Source organism: Schistocerca americana, chromosome 2, assembly GCF_021461395.2.
Source record: "Schistocerca americana isolate TAMUIC-IGC-003095 chromosome 2, iqSchAmer2.1, whole genome shotgun sequence".
Lineage (NCBI taxonomy): Eukaryota > Metazoa > Arthropoda > Insecta > Orthoptera > Acrididae > Schistocerca > Schistocerca americana.
The window spans coordinates 903,666,377-903,679,255 of record NC_060120.1 but is presented as its reverse complement, the minus strand read 5'-3'; the positions used below and the strand labels follow the sequence as shown (position 1 = coordinate 903,679,255).

The following is a 12,879-nucleotide window of genomic DNA, read 5'->3' as shown; positions in this document are numbered from 1 at the left end:
CGTGTGGATTTTGTAACATATTGGAAAAAAGATGAAACTGCACGTGGTCAAAGGACGTCAATGCGAATGACAGGAGGTATGTTTCAGACGTGGATTTGTTACAGACATGCTGAGATATGTGACCAAGAAGTTCCATATCACAACAGAAAACTACTCTATCCCACACAGAGCCAGATGCAGACAAAGAGCCCTTTCCCAGTGTAAATAAACGTAACGTGCAAAGTCATTTGAACTGTCTTATTTGCTTTTATTTTGGGCAACAGCGAAATTCATTAGTGATAAACCTGCTCCTGTGGCGTGACATATCACTAGATGTCACACTAGATACGGTAAGGTTTTCTATACGATAACTTTTCAATTGCTGACAATCTTTGTCCGTGAGAAAAGCAGGAACCTGCCGCTCTTCAAACTCCTGTGAGTGGAAAGAGGAGGAAGCAGACCACCTCCGATAGGAATCAACTTTGGGATTTTAACACGCCGTCTCCAACGTGGCCACTATCGACGTCTCAGACGGTGCATAGCTCAGGGAAGCACTATGCTGACAAAGCTCACCTTCAGACTGATGACCGCTTTTGTTAAGTAGATGCGCTCCACACGCCTGAGCTCCCAAAATAGCAGTCAGCAGACAAAATGTTTCGGAACAGCTCGGTTGTAAACAAAGCACCTTAAGTAAACAGCAGCTGCGCGAGTCCCTAGCGCCTTACTAACGGCCCCACTCCCCCACCCACGACTACTTAATGCAGCCCTCACAAGTGCCACTTTGTTTACAAGGCCCCTCGGAAGTTTTGCCGCGCTCACGTAAAATGTTTCTGGCGCTGTTTAACTCTGCGTCCGGTATTCAGATAAGTTTTATAATACCACAGGTCTCTAAAAACGTCTTCAATGAACTTAAATTTCGAGAACGACAGCTCACGATTGTCCGAAATTTAACGCAAATAAAACACCAACGGTTACTGAAGCAGGTGCAGTAAACAAAACCAAACATTTGCGTCTTTCTCATCAAACAATGTATAAAGACAGGTCTGATTTAGTACTTAAGACAAGCGTTGATTCATTGTGTAAATTCGATTCTTGTCGTGTATATGCCATAATATTGAGATATACACTGAAAACGTTTGCGACACTGCCACAACTCGCGAGGAAAGCGACTAATATTCGGGTCATATCATGCTGTCGACTATCACCTAAGTAAGGAAAGAATTCTCCCTCAAAATTACAAATCATTTCGTCTGCTCCTGTCCGATCAGCACCCATTTCGGGTTGTCTTCTAATTTATCAGTTAGCTAGACAGATGTTATCTTTAACTGAATTCTGACAAAGCATTCTCCCAAGGAGAAAAGATACGACAATCTAAGTTCTATTGGCGCTATGATTTTTTTTCTGGCATTTAACATGAGAAACGTTGACAAGGTTTTTTATGTGAATAAATAAAATATTGTTGCTGATCGAAAACGCATTTGAAGCCGTTCGTTCTTCTACAAAGTTGATGTTCAGGTAATTTATTCGGAAAGAGCACGTACCGTGTCCTATACAGTTCAAACTATGTTGACTCCTACTCGCCGTTTATTAGGACTGTGGGAAGGATCGCAGAACAGAAGTCAACTACTTTGTTAAAACACAAAAAGAGCAGCTTCAAACGCACGAATACGTGTAAACATTGACGTTTGCGGGGTTATTATGGAAAAACACACACACTCGCAATTGCCGCAACACTTATTTCAACGGAACTTTAAGAAATCTGGTTTGATACTGGATCTCCCCCCCACCTGCACCTCCCCCACCGCCCTTCTGCCCCTGAAATCTTGGTTGTAGTGAGAGCCTGATCTTCAGCGTAGCCCGAGGTTTAGGTTAGGCGAGACTTCGGTTGTGAGGTGGCGGAGCCAAAGGATGAGAACGCAAAATAAAGATTGTGAACGCTGTCTCCTCTGCGTTCGCGCCATATTTAACGACATTCCCTTACAAAAGTTACAGGTCCGAGATGAATTCACAAAATCTGTGTTACATAGAATAAATCTCTGATGAGTATTTTCTGTGTTTATGATATACGTGAATTGCGAACTTCGCCAGGAAGAGGAACTACGTTTAACAGAAAACATAGAGGCGTCTGGCATACCTTAAAAGGGTTGTACGTGGACAAACACTCTGTAAATTTTACAAAGCTTTTCAAAAACAGTGCCACAACAGAAACAGGCAGCATTCTTATACGACATCGACACCTTGTTTACGCCCCCTAATGTGAAAAGGTCGACAGAAAAGTGCTATCTTGGCGCGAACCGGCCGTCGGTTTACGAGCGAGACAAGGTGCCAGGGTAGTAAACAGCGCGAGGCGCGCACGTGACAGTTTGACAGGCAGGCAGCGCTGCTACGTACCACCACTTGGAGCCGCGACCGCGGCCTCCGCCTCCCTTGCGGTGTCGCTGCCGCCTCTCGGTGCCTCCCCGGTGGTTGTTGTTGTTGCTGCCGTTGGCGTGGCTGTTGTTGTGGTGCCCGCTGTTCCCGTTGCGCGGTCTCCGGTTGGCGCCTCCTCGCCGGTGTCCCCGCAGGCCTGCGGGGGCGGCAGTAGTAGCGGTGGCGGTGGGTGTCGTGGGCGACGCGGGGGCGGACGGCGTCGACAGCGCGGACGTGGACTGCGCGTCGGCGGCTGCGGCGGCGGCCAGAAGGCACAGCAGCGACAGTGGCAGCGGCAGCAGCAGCAGCCGGCTCCACCTCATGGCGGCTCAGTGTTCGCATAGCCCGCCACCATTCATCTGAGCAGCTGCGCGCCCTAGGTAGCGCGCCGCCCGCCCAGGTAGGCGCAGCAGCAGCCGCCGCTACCGGCCGCTGGAGGGGGTCGTGGGGAGGGGAGGGGAGGGGAGGCCGCTCCTGGCCGGCAGCTGCGGGGGCGTGGCCGGCCGCCGACCGCTCGGCCGCCGCGTGCGCTCCCGCGCCTGCTGGGCGGGCCGGCCGCGGCCAATCGCGGCCGCCCGGCCCCCACTCCGCGCCGTCGGTTCCGCCCCTTTGACGTCGCGGTGGCAGCGGCAGCCCGGTGGACCACCGGGGGAAACATTCCCAGCGTCTGTTAAGCTGACTCTTTCCATTGTACCTTACAAGAAAAGATAAAGCGATTCGCAAACCAGCGCTGCTTTGTGATTTCGCACGTCAGCCTAATGGGAACAAAACTAAATTTGTTCCTCACAGTCGTTTTCCTAATCATTCCCGCGCCAAAAACATACAGACCAGTTTACTTAGCAACGCTACCAATTTAAATAATCTGCTCCATTGGTGCTCACTACAGGTCATAATGGATTTGTTTGTAAAATAACTTTTTCCGGTACCAATCACGATTTTCTTTTTGTTTATATTTTGTCCTTCGCGTTTCAGAAATAATTTCCACATTGAAGTTGGTTTTTTGTGTGGTATGTCATTTATTCGTAATGTTTTTGACGTGTGACGAGGGTAGTTTTTCTTAACGAATAGTATTATTAAAAGTGGCTGGCTGCTGTTTTCACTTTCTAAGAATGAACCTGTACCAATAATGAGCGCTGATGAAGAGAAATCACGAATTTCCTGAAAAGTATCAGTTTACGTCAATTCTGAAACTGTGGAAGTCTAAAGACGTTACTTTTACGATCTGTTTTTTTTTTAATTTTTGATGAAAACCTGCAATTGCAAAAACAATAGGTTTATTCACGAAACAACTTTTTCTGCTACCAGTCACGATTCTCTTCTTTCTTACAACGTATTTTGCTATGGGCACCACCAACGCAAGGAACTCTCCCCACAACGAAAAACCGCCGACGTGTTTTGGGAAATAATGTTTATATTCAAGTTGGTTTCTTGTGTGCTATGCCATTTATTCATGACGATTTCGAAGTGCAAATTGCTGCATTGTTGTGTTGTCTACACTGTAATATATAACAACACGTGCAATTTTTAACTAATGATAAGACTCTGTATACAGAATTAAGGAACGTTTTTTATATACGGGATTAAAAATTGCGTCAGTTTTTTTAGGTATTAGCTACAATAAAGACCGCATAACAGTGCAGCAACTCACGCATCGAAATCGTCACGCATTAGACAGTGTAAGTTACCTCCCAAAACGCTTAGGCTGGTTTTCATTGTCTGCGAGAGTTCCTTGCAGTGGAGGTGCCGCATGGCAAAAATCGATGTAACAAAGAAGATAGTCGTGACAGGTAGCAGAAAAAGTTATTTGCTGAGAAGTTTTGGATGGTGCTGACCCACAGTCAGAGTATTTTTTGAAAGAATAAATCGCCATTTGACTGTAAATTACTGTATTTTTCTTCTGTACCACCTATATTTCGGCTTTTACGCCATTATGGAACACAAGTCAGCTGACCTTAACAGATGTGACGTGTTAATGGTCTAAGAACTTTTAGCATTGTACTGGACAATGGCGTAAAAGCCGAATTCAAGGTGGTACATAAGAAAAATACAGTAATATGTAGCCAAGTGGCTGTTTATTGTTTTTATTGTCATAAATAAATCCATTGTTTATACTGTCGCAGGCTCTCACCTACCATTTCTAATGGTTAAAACAAAAACAATTTGTAACTGTAACAACTGTTGACTTCCACAGTCTCAGAATTGCCGTAAACTGACACTTTGCAGAATATTCGTGATTACTTGTCATCAAATCAGGTTAATTCTAAGGAAGTAAAAGCAGCATACTTTTGATAATATAGCCTAATTCGTTAAGAAAAACTATCGTCATTTCCGGTTTGGAACCGACGGGTCCATGATCAGACGCTGGTGGCGTTACAGATTACAATGTAATGCTCTAAAAGTGTTGCCGGCTCTTATTCGTCGTAGCCAGAGGTCCTGCGGAGGTAGTGCCCTTCAGCAAACAACGATGTAAGAAAAGAGACTGCTTATTGTAACTGGGCCCGAGAATGAATTAAAACGACGTGAACGAACTTCACCAAGCAAGACTTGAGCTAGTTTGCGTTGCTCTAGTGGAAACGTTTGTGTGATTTTACATACCTTTTATCTGCTTTTGGAGAACATCACTGCCCGTGATGTCTTCTGCAGCACAGCCGGTATATCAATAACGTTCGTCATCAGCAATTTTATTGTTAGTGGCGCGCTTTTCCACGTTGCTAAACCCGTGAAAAGTATTTGCAAGACGCATTCCATCAAAACTTACATTACTTTCAACTCTTCCGCAGTCCGCAGGTCGTGGTCTAGTGGCCAGCGGTCCTGCCTCTGGATCACCGTGTGCCGGGTTGGGGATTATCTCTGCCCGAGGACTGGGTGTTTGTGTTGTCCTCATCATTTCATAATCGTCATCATTCGTAATAGTGGCTATATTGGACTGCGTAGAAAATTGGAGAGTGCAAAAATTGGAACTTTGTACGGGCGCTGATGACCGCGCAGTTGAGCGCCCCCACAAACCAAACATCATCATCATCATCAACTCTTCCGCCATTTTCTCTCGTAAACAGTCAGACAGTGCGCATTAGGAACTCAATATAGAACTTTGGCAACATGGAAGCTGCAATTTCTAACAGCAAAATTCCACATGAAAAGCCATAATAGAGTAGAAGTTCTTCTGCTGGAGGCAGACATCGATATGAATAATAAGTGCTGTTTACTAAATTGGAGAGAAGCCATTTGGTGATGGTGAAATATCACCGAAACTTGTCTGGGTGAAAAACATAAAACTAGATATCAATCACGGCCAAATTTGTAGAGCGTATTTAAAATATTATGTTGTTTATCAGCGAAATAAGAAAATAAAAACAGTGAAATATAGAGATAAATGGAATAAGTTGAAATAACAAAATTTCACTCAAATAAAATATACAGATAAGTCTTCCTCAGTACTCAAATTCAATCTAAGTTTAAAACTTCAGTTCTGTGCATCTGGCATTAAAACAGGGTAACAGCACACCTTTGTCAATTCCCTTTTGACGTACTATACTTTCTGTGTGAAACTGGATGTGTTTGAGTCTTGACACCTCGTTCCGTATAGGTGGAGTTTTTCAACACACAGTGCGAGTGAATATTATGAATCAAATACAGCGTATTGCGTAACAGCAGAATCTGCCTATGGTAACAAGAGATCAATAGAAACAACAATTACGCAAACTATTAAAGGAAAAAAATGCCTTTTGGGACAACAGTTAAACACTTGTGTGTCCGCAGCTCGTGGTCGTGCGGTAGCGTTCTCGCTTCCCGCGCCCTGTTTCCCGGGTTCGATTCCCAGCGGGGTCAGGGATTTTCTCTGCCTCGTGATGACTGGGTGTTGTGTGACGTCCTTAGGTTAGTTAGGTTTAAGTAGTTCTAAGCTCTAGGGGACTGATGACCAAAGATGTCCCATAGTGCTCAGAGCCATTTGAACCATTTAAACACTTGTGGTCAAGATATTTTGCTGCGAAATAATTCTATTACGAGTCACAAGACACTGCAGTATAATAAAAATATAAAACTCCAGTAATCTGAGAAATGCTTGACGCTTCAATTATTTGCATGCGTGACTGGTACCCAGGGATCGCGATTTGTTACAATGTATCGCAGGACCGCGACCACAGTTACGTCACACTGAAACATGCGTTCGGTTGTACTCAACTCCACACGTGCCTTGTCTTTTGATGATTTTATGTAAGATACGACCCATATTCCCGTATGATGTGAATCAGTCATTAACTTGCGTTCATGTAGGGCCTAAGCATGTTCCATGCTTTTGCGAATGTTTTGAAAATAGTTCAATAAAAACGGCGAATAACGTCCGCATGCCTCAGTCCCACCATTGCCAGGGGCTTACCTCGAACTTTATTTGTGATTTAGTCCCCAGTGATCTGCCTCACCAACTCAATGTCGGAGTGGTTTTGATAGCTCTAGTTGCAAGCAATGATATTTTTAATGATGATATAAAGAAACAACCGTTACTACTTTCTGAAATCGCTGTAAGCCTTGGTACAAACTGACAGACACACACACACACACACACACACACACACACACACACACACACACACCCTCCAGGTCCGTCACTGATTGCTGAACGTTCTGCAGATTTCCCGTTCTCCCGCGATTCTTTTTGTAGTTACATATCAAGCACTTATTTTGATGTCAATTAGCTGGTATCTTCGCCTTCTTCTGGTCCTCTTCCCAGTTACCGCTTCTTCTGGTGCATCCTTTATGATGCAGTCTCTTTTCACTCAGCGTCCTAACCAACTTTTCGTTCTCCCTTTAATATTGTTTCCACGTTGTTCCTCATTCACCCTGTATATCACAACCTCGTTCCTTGTTTTATCTGTGCGTTTCACACTCACCCTTTTTTTCCAGATCCACGTCTCGAAAGCCTTTTAGCGTTTCTCCTCTCTCCACCGCAGTGTCTATGTTTCAGACCCATATAGGGCAACACCCTCTACATACTAAATCACTATTTTTCTTAATTGTTTGCTTAATGGACCACACAACATTTTCCTCCTACGATGTTTATTTTGCAATACTTACCCTTGTTTTTATTTCTTCATTACATACCATATTATGTTACTCGTTTTGCGTCTTAGCTACCTGAAGTTCTGCATCTACATCGATACTCCGCAAGGCACTGTACGGTGCGTGGTGGAGGGTATGCTGTACCATTACTGTCATATCCTTTCCTGTTCAACTCGCAAACAGAGTGAGGGATAAACGACTATTTTTCCATCCGTGTGAGTCCTAACTTCTCGTATCTTATCTTCGTGGTCCTTACGCGCACTGTACCATGGCGGCAGTAGAATTGTTCGGCAGTCAGCTTCAAATGCCGGTTCTCTAAATTTTCTCAGTAGCGTTTCTCGAAAATAATGTCGGCTTCTCATCAGGGTTTCCCATTTGAGTTCCAGAAGCACCTCCGTAACACTTACGTGTTATTCGAACGTACTGGTGATAAATCTGGCAGCCCGCTTCTGATTTGCTTCAATCCGACCTGGTATGGATCCCAAACACTCGGGAAGTACTCAAGAATAGGTCGCACCAGCATCCTATACGCGTTTCCCTTTACAGGTGAACCACTATTTCCTAAAATTCTTCTAATAACCGCAGTCGACTATTTGCCTTCGCTACCACAGTTCTCACAAGCTCGTCCCATTTCATATCGCTTTGCAACGTTACGCCCAGATACGTAAACGACTTGACTGCGTCAAGCAGAACACTACTAATGCTATATCCGAACATTACGGATTTGTTTTTTCTACTCATCCGCATTAACTTGCATTTTTCCACATTTAGAGATAGCCGCCATTCATCATACCAACTAGAAATTTTGTCTAACTCGCCTTGTATCTTCCTACAGTCACTCAACTTTGACACCTTACAGAACACCACAGCATTATCAGCAACAACGGCAGATTGCTGCCCACCCGATCCGCCAAATCATCTATGTATGTAAAGAACAACAACGGTCCTATCACACTTCCCTGGGGCACTACTGGCGATATCCTTGTCCCCGATGAACACTCGCCGTCGAAGACAACGTACTGCGTTCTATTACTTAAGAAGTCGTCGAGCCACTCACATATCTGTGAACTTATTCCATACGCACGTACCTTTGTTAACAGTCTGCACTGGGGTACCGTGTCGAATACTTTTCGGAAATCTAGGTACATGGCATGTGCTGTTGCCTTTCGTCCATAGTTTGCAGGGGAAGCTGAGTTTCGCACGAGCGATACTTTCTGAAACCATGCTAATTCGTGGATATAAGCTTCTCAGTTTCATTGAAGTTATCATATTTGAACTGAGAATACGAACAAGGATTCGGCAGCAAACCGAAGTTAGGTATATTGGCCTGTATTTTTGCGGGTCCGTGTTTTTACCCTTCTTACGTGCTGGAGTCACCTGCGCTTTTTTCCAGACGCTTGAGACTTCGTGCTAGGCGAGAGATTCACGATGAATGTACGCTAGGCAAGGAGCTAATGCCATAGAATACTCTTTTTAAAACTGAATTGGGATTCCATCCGGACTTGGTGACTTAATTGCTTTCAAATCTTTCAGTTGTTTCTCTGTACCGTAGACGTTTATTATTATGTCGTCCAATGGTCAAATGGCAGTATGTTTGTACGATTCTACTGAGTGAACGATTTCTTAAACGTGAAATTTAAAACTTCGGCGTTCTTTTTGCTATCTTCAACTGCATACCATACTGGCCAACAGGGGACTGAATGAAAGCCTTAGATCCAATCGGCGATATTACATAGGACTAGAATTTTCACGAGTTGTCTCCTGGATCATTTGCTAATGTGTGACGGTGGTAGTTGTATATTTCGCGCATAGGTCTTTTCACGGATGCACGAATCTCTACAAACCTTTGTTTGTCGTCATTTGTGTGTTCTCTTTTGAGCTAAGAGTGTAACAGCCTTTGCTTCCTCAGTATCTTCTACATTTCATTATTAAACTATGCTGGGTCTTTTCCATCCTTTACCCAATTGCTAGACACACAACTTTCTAGATCACGATTTACCACTTCAGATTTACACTTTTATCTGTCTTGCTTGTCTTGTGAAAATAACTGTCTTAGCCCTCTTCTCATTTATACTCATTCCTCACTTCTCACATCTGGCTTTCAGTTCTTTTAACATAACGTTAATTGTCTTTTATTTTCGCTTAATTAATACCATATAATCAGCAAATCTTCTACATTTCATTACCTTCACTCCTAGCCTGTTGTCACAGCCTCTTTTGTTTTAAGCTAAGTCATGTACATAAGACTTTAAACAGAGCAAGGGAAAGGAAAAAGCCTTGTCTGGCACCTCTCCCATCTTAATTCCGACCGTCATCTCATATCGTTGCCAGAAACGATTTAAAACAGTTCCAATTTTTCAGACTATTTACCTTAGTTATCAGGCAACTGGCGGAATTTGAATAAGTCATCAATGATTGATCGAGATGTTGCAGTGGTTAGTACAGTGGACTCGCATTCGGGACGATGGCGGTTCATATCACAGTCCGACCTCCAGATGTAGGTTTTCCATGATTTCTCTAAATAGCTTAAGTGAATGCGAGGATGTTTTCTTCGAGAGGGTACAGGCGACTTCCTTCCTCACCCTTCCCTTATCCAAGTTTGCGCTTCGTCACTAATGCATTCGTCGTCGAGAGAAGGTTAAACCCCGATTCTTTTACTTTCTTATTTGGTAGAAAAGAACTAAATTCTACAAAATCACACCCTGCCCTTAGAAGTACGGAAAACTTCTTGCAGCGTTTGGCATTAGACACATGTTGTCTGTTGTCGGTTTGTGTGCTGTGCTGTGTCTGCTGTATGTGGAATAAGGTTTCGTATTGGGCCACTTTCTATGGATATGAATCGATGAAATCGACCAGAATTCCCACTGCACTCTATGCATGCAAGGCGGGCTAGAAGAGTTAATGACACACGCCAATTTAACACTGCAGAGTTTCACTCCCGCGGTCTCGACGTAACGCAACCTGTCTAGTGTCCGGTTAATAATGTACTAACCTTCCCTTACAATCTTTTCTTCCTTTTGCACAGTGCTGGATTTCCAGCTTTATGTCGTTTAGCCTGTGTGACTGAACTGTTATGTGTCGCTATCTGATTACAAAGGCATTTCATTCACATGAAAAAAGAAAAAAATCAGACAGGCTACTTACCTCTGTTCTTACTGCGGCCCTATTGTATCTTGTACAACATATTAACAGGAAAGGGGATAAGCGTTATTTGTTTGAGCTGGCTTTTTTTGTCTCTTTAACTCGTAGAATTAAAATCTTTACTGTTCTAGAACACCTAGCCGATCCACTGGGTACAAAACTTTCACACTGCATCGTCACGATGCAACAGACTTTGTTTACATAAATTGAGAGTAAGGGGGAAAGATTGCCGAAGAATTTGAAAATATACATTCCAGTTTTCTGTTTTGCAGTCCTCTCTCATTGCGCGGTTTTTCTCAAAAACTAACGAAAAAAGTGAAGTATTTCTCACACACCACAGCAGCAGGCTTTATGTAGCTAACACCACGAGCTGTATAACACGTCACTGTGTCGTCCTGAAGAAGGATACGTGTACCTGGAATAAGTCATATCGGTTTTACCAAATAGTGACTGTCAGCACCTCATTCCATCGTGTTACAGGAATACGAAGGAAAGAACGGATGAGATTACCAACTGCCTCTTTCTTACAGACACCAGATAAAGTTCGCCTGTTTTTTTGTTTCCCGGATCGTCGGTAGTGTCAATGCTGTAGTAGTTGTGATTTATTGATTGTAGAATGCTGTTGGACGAGATGCAGCTGTGTACGCAAAAAATCTGTATTTGCGATCTAGCGTAACCTAGGCGATTACTGGTTAGGACGTTATGGACCATCTTCAGATACTTCCAGCTTCATTGCAGCGTAACATGTCAATTTCGTTATGGCTGCCTGCAGAGTAAAATACATACTAATATTTCAGTACTGAGACAGCCATGCACGGCGACGAAATGGCGCGTTACAATGCGCTGAACCTGAAAATATCTGACGATGGTCGATAACGATCGAACCGTAATCGCTTAGGCAAAATCTCAGATGGGCCTATGATAAATAGTTCTCTCTTCTGATATTTGTGTACATGACTAGTTTAGTTCAGGGTTAAGCCAACGAACACTACATTTCCAAACATTCATACACATGAAATGGTAGAAATTATCGCATCAGATCTTATCTTTTTAATACAATACCTCCTGAAGTATATACATAGGGTGACTCCAAAGTCTATTAACACTTTCAAATTCAAAACTTCACGGAATAATGTAGGTGAGAGACCAGCTGTGTGGCTGGAATGAAGAGTTTTTAGCAAACAGAACACAGCATGTTGTTCTCAATGGAGATACGTCTACAGACGTTAAAGTAACCTCTGGCGTGCCACAGGGGAGTGGGTTATGGGACCATTGCTTTTCACAATATATATAAATGACCTAGTAGATAGTGTCGGAAGTTCCATGCAGCTTTTCGCGGATGATGCTGTAGTATACAGAGAAGTTGCAGCATTAGAAAATGCAGGAAGATATGCAGCGGATAGGCACTTGGTGCAGGGAGTGGCAACTGACCCTTAACATTGGCAAATGTAATGTATTGCGAATACACAGAAAGAAGAATCATTTATTGTATGATTATATGGTAGTGGATCAAACACTGGTAGCAGTTACTTCTGTAAATTATCTGGGAGTATGCGTACGGAACGATTTGAAGTGGAATGATCATATAAAATTAATTGTTGGTAAGGCGGATTCCAGGTTGAGATTCATTGGGAGAGTCCATAGAAAATGTAATCCATCAACAAAGGAGGTGGATTACAAAACACTCGTTCGACCTATGCTTGAGTATTGCTCATCAGTGTGGGATCCACAGCAGGTCGGGTTGACAGAGGAGATAGAGAAGATCCCAAGAAAAGCGGCGCGTTTCGTCACAGGGTTATATGGTAAGCGCGATAGCGTTACGGAGATGTTTAGCAAACTCAAGTGGCAGACTCTGCAAGAGAGGCGCTCTGCATCGCGGTGTAGCTTTCTGTCCAGGTTTCGAGAGGGTGCGTTTCTGGATGAGGTATCGAATATATTGCTTCGCCCTACTGATACCTCCCGAGGAGATCACGAATGTAAAATTAGAGAGATTCGGGCGCGCACGGAGGCTTTCCGGCAGTCGTTCCTTCCGCGAACCATACGCGACTGGAACAGGAAAGATAGTTAATGACAGTGGCACGTAAAGTGCCCTCCGCGACACACCGTTGAGTGGCTTACGGAATATAAATGTAGATGTAAATGACATGAGGTTTAATTGAGAACAAGAAAGTGCACAAAATCACTAACAGATGGCGCTTCATTTGATAGAAAAATGGTTCAAAGGGCTCTGAGCACTATGGGACTTAACTTCTGAGGTCATCAGTCTCTAGAACTGAGAACTACTTAAACCTA

The 12,879-nt window shown here is 43.6% G+C and overlaps 1 protein-coding gene across 1 annotated transcript in view; it reads right to left on the bottom strand.

Moving 5' to 3' along the window:
* The window catches only part of LOC124595910 (protein Wnt-1-like), a 232,260-nt gene extending 229,527 nt beyond the window's left edge, over window positions 1-2,733 (bottom strand). Inside the window, exon 1 of the mRNA XM_047134821.1 lies at window positions 2,371-2,733. Coding sequence (XP_046990777.1) covers window positions 2,371-2,711 — 341 coding nt within the window. The 5' untranslated portion in view covers window positions 2,712-2,733. The remainder of the gene's footprint in view (window positions 1-2,370) is intronic.
* Between the last annotated feature and the right edge of the window lie 10,146 nt (window positions 2,734-12,879).